We start from the raw sequence: 19,393 nt of genomic DNA, 5'->3' as shown, positions 1-19,393 counted from the left end.
ATTTTTAAACATTTCAAAGTAAAATTTCTGATTTGAATGCCACAGTCGTATAACTTATTTCACAAAAGGAATGATAGTCTGATTTTGGAACACATCTATCTCGCTTCGAAATGTCGACCGGAAACAAATGACAATTAGCATTTTTTCTCGTTAAAAGAGATTACCCATAACAGCATGTAATGCATCTTTTTTTAAATGTTCTTCCCCTCCCAAATAAAAAGCTAGTCTTATGATTAAAACCTAAAACCAATTCTGCTATAAAAAAGTGAGGAAACCATTAACATAGAAATGGATATTTGAAAACTATAATCAACTTAACAATAGCAATGATCTTAAAAACTGCGCTTTCTTAACTTGATGTTTAGCTGTCTAGCAAGATAAAAATGAAAGGACCACTCCGAAACTGCAATCCAGTCCCTTAGCTGTGTGTAAGGCATAAGCCACGATAAGCAACAAATGACTACTGTGTTTATCGTAGCTTATCACTTGTATATCTATCCAGGAAACCACCTCCCTTATCCGAGTTCTCTTCGCCATCATTAATTTTGCCATTCTTAAAACTTACGTGCAGTTCTTCAGAAGTTATCTATCACGAAGAGTTTCGTAGGACAAAGAGGATGTTTCGTAGGATATATTCATCATCGGTGAACAATATTCATACCAATATTGTTCGTGTCTGTACTCAATGAAAAAAAAGTCGATTGTTATTTTAAATGAGTAAAGTCTCCTTGCTTTAAAAGGGATATTATTTATTACAGTTAAAAGTGTAATATGTGATCGGCGGAACAAAATGCATATTTTGTATTGTTAGAGCTATTATGCAGGTGCATCTGGAATGCTAAGTCATGTGATGTTCGTTTATGAGGGTTATTATATAATGTAATGAGATCAGGAATATAACATCAATATGTAAAGTTTTTAACCTGGTTAACATAGGTAAAACAGGGATATAACAGACCCCTACTCTCTGCTGTTAATCTTTCGATGCCTAACTTAAGACAATATTTTTAATGAAATCAAGTCACTCGTACGATTGATCATAATCCGCGACAAAGAAAATTAATTCTATTCAATATATTCTGTTTTGAAAAAGGGTGTTGTAAGCTGCTTAATGTATCTTGATTGGTTGTCGAAAGTATACATCTCGGAATTCTGCGAACAAGTTAAAATACTCGGACTTTGCTAAGAGCACAACAGCTGATATTGTTACGCGTCGCACAACGCATTTTTATGTCACGTGTCCTCTGTGCCACGTGGTTGCCGTATCGACAACTACAGATAAATATATTAAAAAAACTTCCATTAAATGTTACACCAAAACTAAATGTTAATTAACTGCTAAGTTGAAAACAACACCTTTATGTAATTAGCACAAGGTATTAATGGGGACAGGCAATTTTGCTTGAATTACTTACCGTTAGGTAGCATGAAAGGAAATGGAGATCCATTTAAGAGCTGGAACCACGGGTGGGCTAACATCTCTTACTTCTCCACACGACAGGAGAAACTGCGAACACGCTTCTACTCTTGTGCTTCTTCGTTGCAAGAGTGAAGCGCCCGTCACACACCTGGGCCGCGACTGGCTGGCGTTGTCGGCAGGAGTTCAACACGTGCTGCACCTTTCGTTAGTGATCATACCTCAAGAGGTAAAGGAAAAATTGACGAAATCACTCTTCAGGTAGATCTGTGAATGTATGTGTGTGCATGTTTCTGACTTTCCCTGTCTCTCTGTTTTCTCTTTCTGCCATTCTTCCGTGCATTCTCTTCTCTTTTTTTCTGTTGTTATTTTTTCATTCCATTTACCAAAAAGTTTTCTGTCGTTCTTTTTTTTTTTTTCTTTCGGAGTTAGGGTATTTCCGTAAAGGTGAATTACGGCTACTAGTACGTGATGTAGTTCGGCTGCAGATCGACCGCTCGACAAAAGGAGAAAAAACAAAACAAAAAAACAAACAAAAAAAAAACAGCAGCAGCTTTCGTTCACCCACGCTTCGATTGTTCCCTCGCTAAATCCCCCCCTTAACAACAGCGGCTCAAGCGCACTGAGCCAGGATATGCGATCGTGTCATCATCAGGAACTGTAGGTAACATTGACGGCCTGATGCTGTGCAGGATAACACATCCTCCGGGGCAGCCTTGGTATCTGCCCCACCCATCCGAAACTGCTGGTTCTCATAGGCTAATTGCCGGTCTCAAATCACGCAACACCCCCTCCTCTTAGGGCGCTTTTGCAGGACAGAGAGAGAATTTTTCCGAATGCGATGATTTATGTTGGCCGACACGAACTGTGCGGGCTGTGCTTGTCCCAAGATACTTCACCGGGGTCCACGTGACCGTAGTCCACGCTCGTGCGCCAGCGTGCATGTTAACAAGGCCAAGTAATGGAGAGTGAACAAGCTGCGACTAGTGATAACGATCACACAAAGGAGGCAACGGTCTTTACTGACAGCGACGTCTAGTGGTTATCACCGAAAAAATCTAATTTCATCGTTGCCACAGATCCCAAAGCAAGTGGTTCAGTTCGTTTCCCCCAGTACACCGCCTCACTCTCTACGACCGATTATTACGTAAAGGCTTGACTTCGAAGAGAAAGGTGATTCTCTCCCATACTCATTTGCTCGCAAGAGACACGACTTTTGCATTTTGCTTATTGGCGTTCCTAGAACGTTTATCGGTGTGAAATGACGTAATAAGGCTATCGGCGAAGGGTACAGGTGGGTTATTAAAGAACACCCAGTGACGCTTACATTGTATAAAACAACGTTGCATAAGAGAGCAAGGCATCGACGATTCCCATTTGGATTTGGCACAATTAAATGAAGATGGATCTACGGAGACACCGGCAGGAACAGAATACGATTTATTAGCAAAACAAACCAAGTTGTTCAATGCGTGCAGCGGAGGTTTATTCTTAGAAGATCGATCATTGGTCTGAAACTAGAAAATGAGTAGTGCAATACGAATCTAAGCTTGAGTTTTAACCCTGTTAACAAGATCTAATTGATGTAAACCGGTTTGTTTGACGAAGGCTACGAAGTATCGTAGAGGATTACTTTTTTTGTCACGATTTGTCCAAAATAAATCGATGACGATAACGTGCGTTACAAATTTCGAATAAAACAAAAAGTCAAAAGTTGCAAATACTATCAGACAGCTTCGAGTCGATCATGCTCCAGAATTTTAATCTTGTTTAAATAAGATACTTTGTGATTTCAAGTTGTCGAATAATTTAAATATTTCTAATGCTGTAATTTGTGTTAGCTTTATCTGAAGGGATTTGCTTTGCACGCTCAAAGTGAAATTAATATTTCAAATGCCACCAATTCACAGTTCTCGTGAAGCAAAGACAATTATGTCTAATTGAGAAGATAAAGGAAACTCCAACAAATCCTAAAATGGTTTATTCTCAAATTAAGGAAATAAATTTGCTTATTTAAGTTAGTATATTATGAGGTTACTGAAAAGAAAGAGAGAGAGAGAAAGTTTAGTAGGGAAGATAACAATTTTTAATGCTGTTCTTCAGAAATATTCAAGAAGTATTCCCAAATCCTTAGCTGTGAGTAAGTTCTTTTGAAAAAACAACAAAGTGTGATGGCCTATAAACTGGCTCTTAAAAAAATTTTGAAGTTTATAAAATCGTTTAAAATATTATTAATTTCATAAATGTTACCGTAATAATGCTTTGTACTTTTCCTATTTAATATACAAATACTGTACATACATATAACACTACCCTAGTCCTAAATTCTCTTGTTAATTTATTCTATGATAAGTATACTAAAATGAGGTAGATACACTATACTCCAAAAGTTACAAATAATATTTTCTTATATGTTAAAGGTAAACTGACTTGTATTTCGTACTATAACTGGCACCACTTTGAACTTTAAAAATAAGCTAATACTACGTTTAAACTTATTTTTATTTTAATTGAAAAATTGAAAAATAAGCTAAACAGCATGTCATTTATTATGAAAGCGGCCAGAGATTAAAATGTTCTCTTTATTATTACATAAAGACTGTTTAACCAAAATTCAGTTCTTCTCAACAGTATATAAACAAGTATTCCTAATATTTATTTTCTTTGTAATGAAGTTTTCTGAATAATATGGGGGGGGGGGGGGCTGAAAAGTTTTGATAAACACCTAGAACAAAAATGATAACCATAAGAAAGAACATGTCTTAAAATCCTATAACCACCATGTGTCATCAAATTGTAATAATCTGTCCTTTTTCTTTTAAATATATATAAGAAGACATGTCAATTCTTTGATGGTGATTATCACAACTTTTCAGCACAATCTCGTAAGCTTCTGTGATATCTAATTTGAAACTTTCTTCGTAATTGGTTGCTGACTACATTTAAAATGGAAGAATGTGTAGTGAGCAATTTATGAGTATACCATAAGGAAAATTTTCTGTTTTTTTTTTATTATATTACAAAATCTGCATATACCAGAAAGCTCTTACTTAACAATTCCTCTGAATTTTCTTTAAAATATATTTGAAGTAAATTTAAGTAAAATTATGTGAGAATTTAATGAAATATTAAAATCGATTGTGTTTTATACTAAATGCATTAACGTAACAGACTTTACGTTATGAAGCACTTACTCATTTACAACGATAATCAAGACGCTTGTGTTTGTAATGAGTTGAGTATTATTTCAACTTCACCTTACTCAATGGAGATTGAAGGCTTATACTCAATTGCCATGCAGGCACTAGAAGTTTGATTTTGTATTTTATTACATTAGCATAAACTTCATTCAAGTGGAAGTTATTGTTACCGTAAAATGATTTTTTAATAATGCCCCAGTGCAGATATTTAAATCAACAGCCAGAGGAGATAATCAATATTTTGCTTAACAAAAACAGACCCGACCTTCTTATGGAAGAGATGAAATAATTTCAGATATTACTAAAGGACGTATATATTTCCATTCTCTAAAGGCACTAAATATAATTATGGAGCATTCGTATGAATTCAGTGAATATGTTAAATCTACTTCTTATTCTAAGTCCTTTAACCATTTTGGTTCTATGCCTCCCCCATCTGTCTCCAACTTTCTCTTTAGTCGTCCAGGCATTCATCTTCCTGTCTTCGGATGCCAGTGGATGAAAGTGTTTGTACAACCCATTTGCTTCTTTTTATCTTCATCATTAGAACCTAACCTTAATATATATATAAAAAAACCTGAGTATTTATGAACGACAGCAAAACCAGGAATATAACCAATAAGTTTAGGTATCGTGATAGCTTCATCGGAATGAGATATTTGTTTACACGATACAAAGAAGATAGCGAAATAATTAAACAAAAACAATATTACTGAAATCCAGTTATTTTTCCTTGAAACTTTAAGATGGTAAATATTTAATGTAAATATTAGTATTCTTACACCCAATGGCTCGTGAGGTAGAAATGCTACTTTACAAAGGAATTATTATAGAACAATTGTTTCCAGTTCCTTTCTTGAACAATAGGGAATATTCATAGCAGTGTTTTGACGGGCTGTTTTCCTCTTCTTGGTAGAACGAAAACCCATTACCTTCCATATGAGATTGGCGAAATCAATTTAATTGAAAAGCTCCTATAAAGGTTCATCTCCTCACAGATGAGATTCCAACGAAACCAACTGAGCTATGGAGGCTATATTTAATATAACTACTTACCAATCAAAAGTATGGTTTTAGCCAGTGCCTTACTCTTTTTAATCTTCATCCAGCAAAAATAAATAAAACGAAGATTCTAAACTAAATCTAAACCTGTGATCACATAATTTTTATCCCTCTTTTACACCTCATAGTAGCTGCAGTGATTTTCAAATAGGCACATAATGATACCCATAACTGCAGCGCTCTTTTGACAGCACCACTGTGGTGTGCTTAAAGATGTTTATGGTTAAAATTTCGGATCTTCCATGCTTTCAAAATGTTTGCTTTGGAAACGTTTAGGTGTTGCTAACTTTTCTCTTCTCAAGCTGTACCTTGAAAATGTAAATTAATCTTAAGCGCAAGTACAGCTGTAAATCTTGATCTTGGCTTGAATCCATAGCATACAAGGAATGCCGCTATTTTATTGCCTCCCACCCACACTGACAGTTCCCCGTCATAAATCAGACATCAGGTTTGTCCTGCCTGCTGACGGTACACCACGTGCATGTGGTACACCTCCTTCTACCATGAAAATCAGCAGATGCTCGGTGGTATGTTTGCGTGCCCTCCATACTAGAGGGTATTCTGACATGGGGTCGTATTCTAGAGGGCTGGAAGATGAACGTCTGGACGAGGGAGGAGGCTCAGAGTGTATCATCTTAAACCTGTAATTAAATGATAAGTAATTGCAGGCTACTGTCTAGTAATGGGTCCTCAAACACGCCGTCCTTACGGGCGTAAAAAAAAGAAGACCATCATCTCACTTTTCATAAGGTCAGAGGACACACCGCACGAATCCAGCTGGCGTCCGTCGATGTCTTCCGCTGCACAGCGATATTCTTCAAAAATTATTCATGGTAGGAGAAATGTTCTGCATAGCGTCCACCCAACATAGTATGCTGAGTCGCCTGGCCACCAAAGGTGTTCTCTACCTTTTTTCGTGGAGTAGAGGTGACCGTGACTCTGTCCACCTCGTTTCACGCTTTCTCTGTCTGCGAGATTATAATGCTTAACATTTATTTTATGCTCGTCATTTAAATGTTTGCTGCCCTTTGTAGGTCTGCAAATATTATAATTGGTACCTGCAGATTAAACAACTAACGCATAGAGGAATAGCAGCAGAGAATAGTAACAGAACTGAATTTAAAATCAAATGGGAATATTTCCCTAATTGTTCAATCAATGCAGATCAGAACTGAAATAGCGTCATGCATTTCAGTAAAGAAAGCCACTGTTAATTAAAAAAATTTAATTTAATTAATCTGTTTGTTCACATTCGTATAACGCAAATAGGAGTTCTGATATCTATGATAAACAAAAGTAAGTTTTTCAATTGGCAGTAAGACATAAATGATGAGGGAAATGAGAATAATTGAATATTAAGGAAAGAACTTAATGTTCTTGGGTAGTGTCCTTGCAAACATCTGGATTGTGAAAGTTTTCCCCTTAAAATGCACCAGTGAAATCCATTATTCAGCGATTAAAAAAAATTCATACTTTTTGCTTTTTTCCCTGCAATCAGTTGTCATATAGCTTCTATCAAAAATTACTTTACGAAAGAATAAGAAGTTGAAAATACCGAATTTTATTTTATTTATTTATTTTACAAAAAAACTAATGTAATAAAAAATAACTAACACTATGTTTATAGGTCGTAAAAATTATCACATTCCAAACGCAGATCAAGCGATAGTGGCGATAGTAGGTTTTATTAAATAATTCTTACGACCTATAAACCCAGTGTTAGGTGAATTATTTTTATTGCATTATATCTAACTTTTAACACATGATTTTAACTTTTTGCATCGCTCCCTCATAACAAATTTTTTGTTGTTTCACAAACGAAGATTTACTTCAAAACCGATATTTCCCAGTTTTATTCACCATACTTATTTGTCCCAGTAGGCAACTGATGCGATTAGTAAAAGGAGAATAAATTATAGAACATATTCTTGTATATATTCCTCTAGTACCAGGCCGCTAGAGCCGCACTAATATAATATATATTTATTTACATAGGGATGCTATAATTAAAGAGGTATGGTTGTTCATAGTCCTGCAGCAGAAGAAGTATCAGACCAAACTGAAGTAAACTTGGCGGAAGCACATTCCTGGAACATGAAGTTTTGATTTATAAAAGATAAAAATAATAATAAAAAAACTCTGCTATAGGGGGAGATTTGGCGCTATAAGCGCGTGGTTTGGGATTATTAAACAAATCAATTTTTGTGTTCGTATAACTTACAGATGTTCTAAGAACTGCGTTCTGTGAGTGACCCTACAGCCAAAGGTCACATGGGTTTAGATCAGCTGAAGGAGGGGGCCATTTTTGTGGGAAATGCACGACTAGCTGCACTGAGAAGTATTTTTCGTGACATGTGCTGCACCGGTATCCAATGTGAGGTGGTACTCCATGTTGCACGAATATGATAGTAACAGCATCTTCGCTTTGGAACACCTCTTGATACCTAACAAGAGAATCAGGCTGGTTTTGTCAGGCGAAGTTCCTCGAAAAAGTACGGAACAATGCAGTGAAACCAAACTGACGGACCACATGAGGGTTATTCGTAAACAAAATGCGGTAAAGGTATGCGTAGACACTACTGTTCAGCTAAAAATAAAAAAAGAGAAATCCTCTTTATTCCAGCTAAGAATGTCAGAGCCAACTGCAGCCAGTGGAGTTTTCGCTACATGGAAGATTCTCACCAGAGCTGTATCCCAGTGCGATATTCATTACGTGTGCAACAACGTTCTAGTTTCGCTATTTTCAAATAGTAAAATCATTTTTCCAAGATTTCCCTTATCCTTCAACACATACACTGGTACGGTGAGATTATACAAATATCAGGTGATTCTAGAATCAGAATGGTCTACATTCCCTCCCCATAATTACACGGTTTCTTTGAGTGCCATATATAGGGGGCAAACCGAACTCGCATATAAAAAAACAGCGTGTATATATAATATTTATATATATATAATACATATTATGTAATATTTATAATACATATTATATATAATTTATATATATATATATATATATATATATATATATTCCAGTGATGCTCCAGCGCCATTATCCCGTCCCTGTAGTGGTTCTCAGTAAGATCTGCAAAATATCCCTCTACGTCTTGATTCGAAGAAAAACGCTGGTCAGCGTTTTTCTTCTAATTCCAGGAAGAGATGGTTCTCTTTCAACAATTCATAGTGCAGACCCCATTGGCAAAACACTTTTGTGGGCAGGTGCATTGTCCTGATGAAAGATGATTTTTTTTTCTTCTGCAAACCGGGTCTTTTCTCACGAATTTTTTCGTCTAGTCACGGAATAATATTCCCTGGTTATTGGTTTACCCCTTTCAAGATAATTAATAAACAAAATGCCTTTAGCATCCCAAAACACCGATGCCATGATCTTTCCTGCTGATGGAACCGACTTTGTCTTCTTTGGTGCTGAACAACCGGCTTCTGTCCACTATTTTGACTGCTGTTTAGTGTTCTGGTGAATCCAAGTCTCATTCGTAGTGCTAAATTGACACAAAATCAGTTTTATTCTTGTTAAAACGCTCCAAGCACTGGTCAGAGATTTTCATGCGAGTGCGTTTTTGATCTGCTGTGAGCAAGCGGGACATCATCTTGCGCAAAGCTTTTTCATTTGCAATTCTTCACGCAAAATTTTGAAATGCCTATAGTCTCAGCAATTTCACGCACTTTGACTCGCCGGTCATCCAATACTATATGGTGCACTGGATCAATGATTTCTGGTGTTGTTACATTTTTTGGACGTCCTTCACGTGGATCATCTTCAAGGCTGGTAGGGCCACGCTTAAACTCGGCAGCCCATTTCTTAATTGTCGAAAAGTGCCCATAAACTTCGAATGAATTTCTTTTCTCGTTAAACCTTCTTTTACAAAGAATTTTATAACCGCACGATACTCAATTTTATCCATTTCAAGGGATATAGACAACATGTCTGCTTCAGACAGCTGTATAAAACAAACTACTTGCAATTTCACATGTTGTACCCACATGTGAAATGACAGATGTACCAACTTAGAAAAAAAAAATCTTACCGATAGTGTTGCCATCTATGGTCGAGGGCGAGAACTTTTCAGTCTACCCTCGTATATTATATTATATAAATATTATACAGTTCGAAAAAGAGTCTGGGGTTTTCAATTAAATTTGTTTCATGACATTTTGAAGCAGAAATGAATGCAGTATATTATCAAAGTATAATGTTACCTGTTAGTGGAACTCAATGTGTGCACTATTTTCAGACATCAAAACGGAATTACAATCAGATAAGCATATCCATAGGAATTGATTCTATGGTACAGTGGGCAAGGATTTGGATTTGTTTTTCTTTGATATATAATGGCTTTTACGTAGCCCCAAAGGAAGAAATGAGATTTCCTCTGCCTATCCATTTTCCTGGGAATCGGTTGTTGAGTTCGTCCAATCACACAGTCACAGTCCGCTGCATGTGGCGGGGCTCAATCCTGTTGAAAAATGAGGCACTCCACATTCTCAAATTTCTCTAGCATATCCTGGTATGCCACACTTGTAATCGCCTCCTCATGTAAAAAAAGTGGCCAGGAAAATAGACAGGTAAAGGAGGTCCCTATTTAGCTACATTGGTTTTCTTCCTTTGGAGCTACGTAAAATGCCATTGTGTATCAAGAAAATGTCCAGTGCCATAGAAGCAATTCCTATGGATATGCGTACCCGAAGTCTGAGGTGGAATTTCTTATTGATGTCTGTAGGACTGTAAATGGTGCACACATTGAGCTCCACTACAGGTAATCAAATTTATGGCATTGTACTTGAATAATATATACTTGGATAATAAAAGAAATTTCATTGAAAACCCTGCAGTTCTTTTTCGGTCGCCCTGTATGTATGTATATGTATGTATGTATATATATACATACACACTGTCTTCCAATAATTGTCCGGACACTCTGTTATTTGAAGTTTTGGAACATCATGTTTGTTAATAACATAAAAACAGGTGAACAGATAGTAGAAAGTAGTATTTGACCGTAGCAGTTGAATACAGGTGGTATGGAAACACGACGTGAACTCGATGACTTCGAGAGAGGTATAATCGTGGGCTGTCACATTGGTGACATGTCCATACGTACTATTGCTGCTCAACTGGAGCATTCAAAATCAACGGTTGGCGATGTGATCAACAAATGGAGATGTTCTGGAATCATCAGTGCAGGAAAACACCCGGGACGGCTGCCGAGAATGACTGACAGGGACAGGAGGTGTTAAAACGGATGACACACTAAAACCTTCTACAATCGGCACAGGCCATCAATAACACCATGGTCAGCACCAATACTGTACGAAAAGAACTCCATTTCACGGAACAGCAAAGGAACACAAGCCGACTCGACGGCCTGGTGCAAAGAGCATGTGAACTGGACAACTCACCAGTAGAAAACGGCACTCTAGAGCGATGAATTAAGGTTTACCTGTTTCCCGTCTGATGGCAGCCTAGTGAATGTTTGTTACCACAGTGTGTTGTACCGACAGTAAAGTTTGGTGGTGGAGAAGCATTCAGCTGGTTTGGAGTGGGACCACTGGTCGTTGTCCGTGGTTCCATGAAGGCAGCTCAGTACCTTGATATTCTGGATAATCAGGTGCTGCCTACACGGTGGTGTTTTTATGGAACGGACCCGTGTTACTATCAAGACAGCAATGCCCCAAAGTTACAGCTGTTATGGAAGAGATGATTGTTAAACGACTGCCCTGGCCGGATTGGAGCGGCGATTGAGGTCCTCCATTTGTCGCTGAACTCAGTGCTGCTTTGATGGAGGAATGGAAACAAATTCCACCTGTCTGTCACACATTGGTGGAAAGCCTCTCTCAAAGGATGCAGGAAATGATCAAACCCGATATTAGGGTTCGCCTCTGATATCAATTGCTAGAGTCTCCGGACTATTATTAGTAGATAATTTATATATAAAAATATGTGCTGGCAGGCTCGCTCTCTAATCAACAGGCTGAGGGCTTCCTATGCCCACTTCGATTGAAAACGAATCTGAGTGGGCATGGAGAAACAAAGTGATTAAATTTTTTTTCTTAAACATTCTGGAGAAATTTTCTGATTGACGTAGGTGTACATTGCCCTTTATGTTTTATTTATATTCAAAACAGATTAAGCCGGCAAGCTAAGATGACAATGACTTCATTTAACTTCCTAGCAAATGAAAGACGAAACTTTTAAATATTCAGTGAAAATATAGAAAAATAAATGCCCTCAGCTAGGACTATTACGATGCAGATTTCTCATAGATAACTGATCGCATTTACATCAACCGCTGTCGTTGATGATGCGGTAGATTTTGAACAGACGCAACGATTTTTTTCCCATAAATAAGCGATATCAAAATATTTGTTCCTATTATTTATAGAACATTGAAGACCTTCGTATTATTATTTTCATTAATCATGCCGCAAATGGATTAATTTTTTTTCACACTCCGGAAACTCTGCTTTTATACAAAATGCGGTCCTTTTTCATGCTCTAAGTAAGAGGACGGTAATCTCATATCAGGGATAACATTCATGTTTTAATTAGAGACATTCGAAATCGCAGTCTGTGCTTGGAGAACGCTATGTCCTCAATCAGCTTTCCTCACATTCGTAATTCCAACCTGATTATATTAATAATGTTATTATTCCAGTGACTGTAATAACATTTGGTGGTCTGTGGGATTCAAAAACTAGCTGAGAGGCAAAAAAAAAAAAAAAAGACATAATAGACGCATACAAGTTATTAAAGGAATGATTGGACTTTTTCTCAGGACATGGTAGAAAGTGATGTCACTTTCTACCATGTGTGCTTAGCAAGGATTAGGACTAGATTTTTTTTGCTCAGAAAGTAGTGAATGAGTTTTAAAGACAAGGATGGTAGGTATTGTGTGAATTGAAGAAGCATTCTCCCTCGAGGAGTGTTAACTCCATGTAGATACCATCATAACAACAATAATACAGTCCTTCAGACTGCCACAATTCATTTTAGTCAATAAAGATTCAACTTGACGTCGTTAAGAAGAGTGAAATTCCAAGTTGGCGGGAGGAAAATCTAGTAGCAGTAGTTGACCAGCTAACCCGGTTTTCCGCTAAAAGAATTCCAGATGGTCGATCAAACCCAAGGACGTTGCTAAGAAAGCATAAAGATTGAAACTCGAGTCACAGTTCAGTGTGTTTTAACTACTGCAAAACAATGCGTCGAATGCAATGTATCTGCAAACTGCGTAGGTTTGCTGTGAGATAAAATATTCAGCCCCTCTGCATGAGCCTACTAACTTGAATCTAGTTGAAAAGGCAAATTTTCCATACTGTGACAGCAACTGAATCCAGATATTTCCTATTACAGGCTACTTACTTATCACTAACGACTGCTCGACTGAGGTACAAGCACGCATCATCAAAATTGAAGAGTGTTGAAAACTCCTAGTAGGATGAAATGGCTTTTAAATGCGGCTGAGTGTCACGTGTGTCACACATATATTACCAAGTTCTATTAATGCACAGTTTGCATCATCAATAATTTCACTTCATGAAGAAGTAATAAAAAAATCCGGCATAATATATTTCATAGTTAAAAGACATCTGTGTGGTTTTCTTAGAGAAGCTGTTCATCAACCTTTAAGTTGTTCTCTTATCTTCCTATTTTTTTCGTCATCATTTTTCAGTTCTGTGGAGACCCAGAAGACCCTTCGTACCCCACATTGCTTGAGTTAACCACAGCAGTAACAAAAAGATTACTGTTCGCACTTGTTCCTCAACTAAAAGCCCTTTTAAATTTTACTAATGACTTCTGTCAGCCACCTTACAAGGAGCCAGAGCAGTGATAACTGATTTGCCTGAGAGATACTGTGAACCCGTGCTACTGTAATCAGGCGTTTAATGTCTCGCAGTGTGCTGGTCAACTCTCAACCCCCGAAACTTCCGCCTCCTCTAGACTTCCCATCCGTATCGAATTTTCTATTTATTTGCTTCACTTACTAAGCCTGTCTGGGATGGTTTTTGTGTGTAGCTCATTATCCGAACTGGTTTGGTGTGAATGCGCCAGAGAAAGAGAGATGAAATCTTTGACTTTCGCAAAGTTATTGAAGCGACCACCTCGGATGACTCAAATGCATGTCTTTAGTTTCACTTCTGCTACTGGAAGGTTTATGATGGAGACAGCTGGTTAAATGAATGCAGCATAAAAATAATTTATAAGGATTACGGGTACCTTTCTTAAGATTAACTGTACAACAAGAAAAATAATCCTCTCTTAGATTTTTTTTTTTTTTTGTTTAATAAAATGCATTCATTGACGTGGCCTCTAAGAGGGTGCTCTGGATCACTATGAATCTTCAGGACAGCCTTAATATATCAAACTTATTTAAGTATCCGATTCCTGCTGGTTTCCATGAAACCCTACAATTCCGTAGCATTCCAAAGATGTGCAGTGGGATTAAGATCTGACTTTTTATGTGACACCCATCCACGAAAGGTTGGATAACATTTTTTTTTTACTTAATCCTGATTTCGGGATAAACAGGGTTCTTTTTCAAGCCACTTTAGGCCTCCAATAAGCGGAATCTCAGCCGGCGATAAAATTAATTTCTTACGTAAGGTGAATGATGGGAACCATTCATTAAAGTGAGATCACCATGTTTCCTGGATAAAGCGATAATCTTCTTGGAAGTGCCCGTCAGAGGTATTGATGCTTGGCCGTCAACAACCAATTTAGAAAGGATGCACCAATCGTGCCTTGCTCTTCACTCCACCGCCAATATAGTTCCAACCAAGCATGATAAATTCATAATTCGTTGCGTATAGCAACATGAAACGAGATTCACCATTCCACGATATCTTCCTCCAGTCATCTGGTGTCCGTTTTTCCTTTTTTTTTTTTTTTTTTTTTTTTCCCCCACACCTTAGCTGGCATTGCTTTGTTTGACATGCGCAGTATCTCAATAACCTCGATATTATGATCTACCGGGACAGTGTTCGATGTTTGGAAGGTTCGGATACCATATATTGCAATCTCCATCTGAACATCACAGTCTTCTTTATGCAGCTTTTTCTACCTCGCAATGATCAGCTGTTTATCACAACAATCTTGGTATTTCCGTGACACTGTCGCATGTGACTATCCTAAAGTAGGAAGGCAACCATTTCCAACATAGCAGTCTTCCGGCTCCCACATTCATGCTAGACATACCAGCACCCTTCTGGTGATGACAAAGCCAACGAAACATTTCTCAGTTAATTCCATCTGGGGTAAATCAACGAAAGGGATTTATTTATGTTAAATCACTTTTTTGTTAATCAAATCCAACTTGCTAGAAACAGCATGATACGAAATCCTTTGAGTTCTGAAGCATTTCATTTTCTTATACGAGTCAAGACAAAAAAAAAAAATGGATGACGGATATTTTACCGAACATGCATAACCATTTGCATGCGTTTCCTTGGAAGGTATATTTTTAAACATAAACGCTAATTATTTGATTAAACTCACCCGATATTATTTTTGGTTTTTTAATCATTTCTCCCTTTTCATCTAAAATATTATATTAATGCATTTATTAGAAACATAAAATTTGCACTCAGCAACAACTTCCTGGACAATTTCTGTCCATCTGTGATCCCATTACTCTGTTTCATTCGGATTGCAGCATCGCATAGAGAGATGATCTCCTGGTTTGATTCTTATACTGATAACCAAGCAAAGCATTACCTCCTTTACCTTGAACACTGCCTTATATGCCACTTGTATTCTTCCGCCAGAAATCGTCAGAAGAATTCTAAACAACTAAAAAGAGTCATGGTCGTATCCACCAACTGAGCTACTGAATTAAAGGTGGGAAGTGTTGACCTATTGCTCTCATATTAATGATGTAATGGATTCCCTCTCTTGAGACCCAGCGGATCTACTTACGTACATCACCGACCTGTGCCATGGAAAAGTTTGAAGAAACTTATGCTGTTGCATTTCATAAGGTTTGCTTCGAAGGCTTCTCAGCAAATAAACCATAAGATGGATGTCTTCTCTCGTTTAGTAATCGGATTGCCAGTTTGTTCTTGAATGGTTCATTGCGTGTTCTTCGAGGATCTTATTTCATCCATCCCTAAATTTCCTCATATATATAAACGAGCTTCTCTCACTAACTTTAAATCCTGTTCACAGTTTTACATTCCTTCACAAATGATATCTTAAAAACCTTGCAGTGTTCAAACATTTAATCGATCAGTACTCTTCACACATCCTTCTATCGTGTGATAACAACGTACTCACCTTTAACGCTTCTGAAACATAATTTTATCATTTTTTCTGGTAAAAAAAATTTAGCACCCCCACATTACATTTAAAAACGCTCAGCTCAAGACTAGATTTTAATTTTGTTTTGACACTTATGTTAGGAATATCACTTCTATAGCATCTCTGGCTTCAAAAAAAAAAAAAAAGATAGATGAAAATGATAAACGTCTTGACAAAATTTTGCCAACCTTAACAATATTTCTGTATATAAAAATAAAAGCTTCAGATAACATAACTGAAGTAACATTGAGTACTTTGCTTCCATCACACTTACTACTGCGAGCCAATTTCAGCGCTGTATGGTTGTCATGGTTTGTTGTCGAAACTGTTTGATAAGAGGAAACTAAATATTCATTTCAAAAATCTCTAGGATTAGCACAAAAAGATGGAGGTGGGTAAATCTGAGCTGAAAACAGTTTTAGAGAACCAACCAAACATGTCGCAGTCTCGCGCCCACTAAATAATTTCACAAGTTATCGATCTTAAACAAAACGTTATTTTCTCAATTTGTAAGTACAATTAATTTTAAAATAATATATAACGTATCTTAAATAGTAGTTAATTGAGCATCAGACCAGACAAAGCCAACATTAATTAACTATTAAAGCTTATATAAAGAATTGAACGTAGTTACTAAAGGATGGCTTCAACTGGTCCAATAATTTGGTTTCATCCTTCACTATTCCAGATACTTCATGTTATCCGATAAATTGAAATGGTTTTAAACTAGGTGTTTTTTATAAATAAAAAAAAACCTAATCTTCAAGGCAACTTATGGGCATTCGAAGTTAGAATAATTCTTATGATATGTTCTGTAGTACAAAATTGCATATTTAAAAACAGTCTTTGATGTAAAGTATAAAAGCTCAAGGAGATTACGCTATTTGTGTAGGATCATCTTTTTTAGTTACACAGTTACTCGCAGAAAGCAAAAATTATTTCTTTTGCATGGATCCAGGCTAAAAAAAAAATCAAGTTAGAACACCAAAATTACCGTTACAACTTTTATCGGCTGCTTTGATATTTTTGTTCTGTTTATCAGAACTTTCCATCCTCCCCCCGTACAAATCTGCTGAATGAATATACTCGAATACCAATTACCAAGTTAAAATGAACAAAGTTTCACCTACTCCGTTTGAGGAATGGAAAAAAGCGTTCAAGTATATTTTTGATTAAAAAAACGAGCCTCTACAGTGCTGAGAAAATTATCGATTACCAATTTAATTTCAAATCCTGTTTTATTTTTAACCAAATTCTGGTTTTGCACCTTTAAATTAAGTTAACTTCCGCCAAGTGAAAAAATAATCTCTTCAGAGTTTGAAGAACGATGGCATTTTCCCTTAAATTAGGATATATATATATATATATATATATATATATATATATATATGCACGCACACACACACACACACACACACACACACACACACAATGGGGAAGCCTAAGTTTAAATATTTGTACCATACAGCCAGGTAAAAGCCAATTCAAACATTAATCAGCCTACTATTTTCGCAAACTACTTTCACAAAATCAGGGCATGTCCTGCATTATATATATAATATAAATAGATAAAATTAGCAACCTGAAATCACGTTTCATTTATATGATCTGACTGGTTGCTAGGGACTGTATGTGCAAATAAAACTAAGTGAATAGCGTCGGTGCATTTCGGAAACAAAGCTCATTTCGTATCAAAAATTGCCCTAATTATTGGTAATGAGCATTTTGAATTCACGAACAAAGTTTTGCTGTTCTAACTTATTTAATTCCATTTAATAATTTCCAAGACAAAGGACTCTGACAAAAATATTCAAAACTGATACCAGTGTTGCAAAAACTGCATTGGAATACTGACAACTGGATTCAGTATCAACAGAAAAGAGCGACTGGTTGTAAGTTCGAGTAATATCAGCTGCACCTCTGGAACCGCATGGTATCGATATGGGCAGCGTAACATGTTGCTGAGAAAAGGAAATAGAGCAAAGATCGCTCAGAGAATTTTTCACGATCCTTCCAAGATGTGGTGAATTTCAAAAGTTCCCGAAGATTACGACCGTCGATCCGCTCTTTGTCTCTCGCAGCTTGCCCGCTGCTCTTGGTCACGTGGTTAGGCGCCACAAATCACAGCTAGTCTGCACCCCGGTGGGCTGACAGCCGTGAGGGATGTGGACGTCACCAAGTAATGTGATTTGTAGTCGGAATCCACGACTTACGCTGTTGCATCAGTATTAGCAGATGGCCACAGCCGACAACTCCCCAGTTTGCTCAGTAAGGCAGTAATTAAATTTGGCCTCTTTAACACAACACTAAGTCAGAGGTTTGCGCCGTTGTAGCCATCATCCGCTAACTCCCGCCAGGGTGTGGACAATGTCACCGAGCACTGACGTAGGAAGCCGTAACGGCACTGCCGAATCCCGGAAATGTGTGATCGCTGGTCGTGATACGTCTCGACTTGTTGTCAGAGAAGCTTTCGCCGGACTTGACTTATCTTGTCCAGACCAAGGTGTGCACCAGCAGCGGGCATGTGCAGAACACCGACACGTTCCGTAAATCTGACAAGTACAGATGGAAACACAGGTAACTCCTAATTGCATCACACAAGGATCTGGTCTAGTGGAGGCAAGTTAGCTGTGGGACGTGCAAAAGCTAAGAACACAGGAACTATAAATAAGGAGAACCCATTCCTAGAGATTCACCCCCACACACACACTCCCGGAAACTTTAAGATGCCTGTGAAAGTCGATCGAAATCAACAAGCAAATGCCGTTTAAATAACTTTGCTATACAGCTAAAATGTTATTATTCTACTATTATTTCAGATGTTTCAGTATCTTCATGAAGCCAATAATGAAAGAAGAGTGGATATGGCATTAGTGTGTGTCGTCTGCATATAATAAAAGCGATAAGCATTTATTAGCAACAAATAATTTTTAGTGTGCACTGCAGCTCTGTACATCTATTGTATTATTATGGATGTATCGCATCCTTAATAATGAACGAGAATAGATGTGAAGTTAAATTAATTGCCTTAAGTTAATATAAATATTCATTTGAATTTTCTTCAGAAATCAATCAATTACACAACTGGATAGTTTTGATTTGTTCCAATATTAATTTCCTCCGTCGGCTAGTTAACTGGGTTTGTGTTGAGATCATCTCTAATGTAGGTAAAATCTTCAGATTGTCATTTTAACTCAAAGCGATATAATCGAATTCAAATTATTTATACACTTACTAGCCAAAAAATTAGAAACGCGTCATGTAAGGCACCCCACACACTTATCTCAATCAATGCTTGAACGAAATATGACTCCGAATCTGAATTCCTTCATCGATGAGGTCAGTGCCATGAACACATAATGCACTGGCTTCATATCCTTGCCGAAGTAACTGTGAATAAAG

The 19,393-nt window shown here is 37.2% G+C and overlaps 1 protein-coding gene across 2 annotated transcripts in view; it reads right to left on the bottom strand.

Annotated features, from left to right (window-relative positions):
- The window catches only part of LOC150098259 (zinc finger protein basonuclin-2-like), a 543,553-nt gene that overhangs the window by 386,946 nt on the left and 137,214 nt on the right, over positions 1–19,393 (bottom strand). The window contains exon 1 of one of the 2 annotated variants that reach the window (XM_090406425.1): positions 1,416–1,516. The exons of the other annotated variant lie outside the window; for it this stretch is intronic. Coding sequence (XP_090262551.1) covers positions 1,416–1,479 — 64 coding nt within the window. The 5' untranslated portion in view covers positions 1,480–1,516. Of the gene's footprint in view, positions 1–1,415; positions 1,517–19,393 lie in introns of those variants that run through there. 2 annotated transcript variants of the gene reach the window in all.

Source organism: Typopeltis vanoorti, chromosome 16, assembly GCF_054136105.1.
Source record: "Typopeltis vanoorti isolate ZY-2024b chromosome 16, IOZ_Tvanoo_1.0, whole genome shotgun sequence".
Taxonomy (NCBI): domain Eukaryota; kingdom Metazoa; phylum Arthropoda; class Arachnida; order Uropygi; family Thelyphonidae; genus Typopeltis; species Typopeltis vanoorti.
Note: the sequence above shows the minus strand (reverse complement) of the source record. Positions and strands in the feature narration are given on the sequence as shown.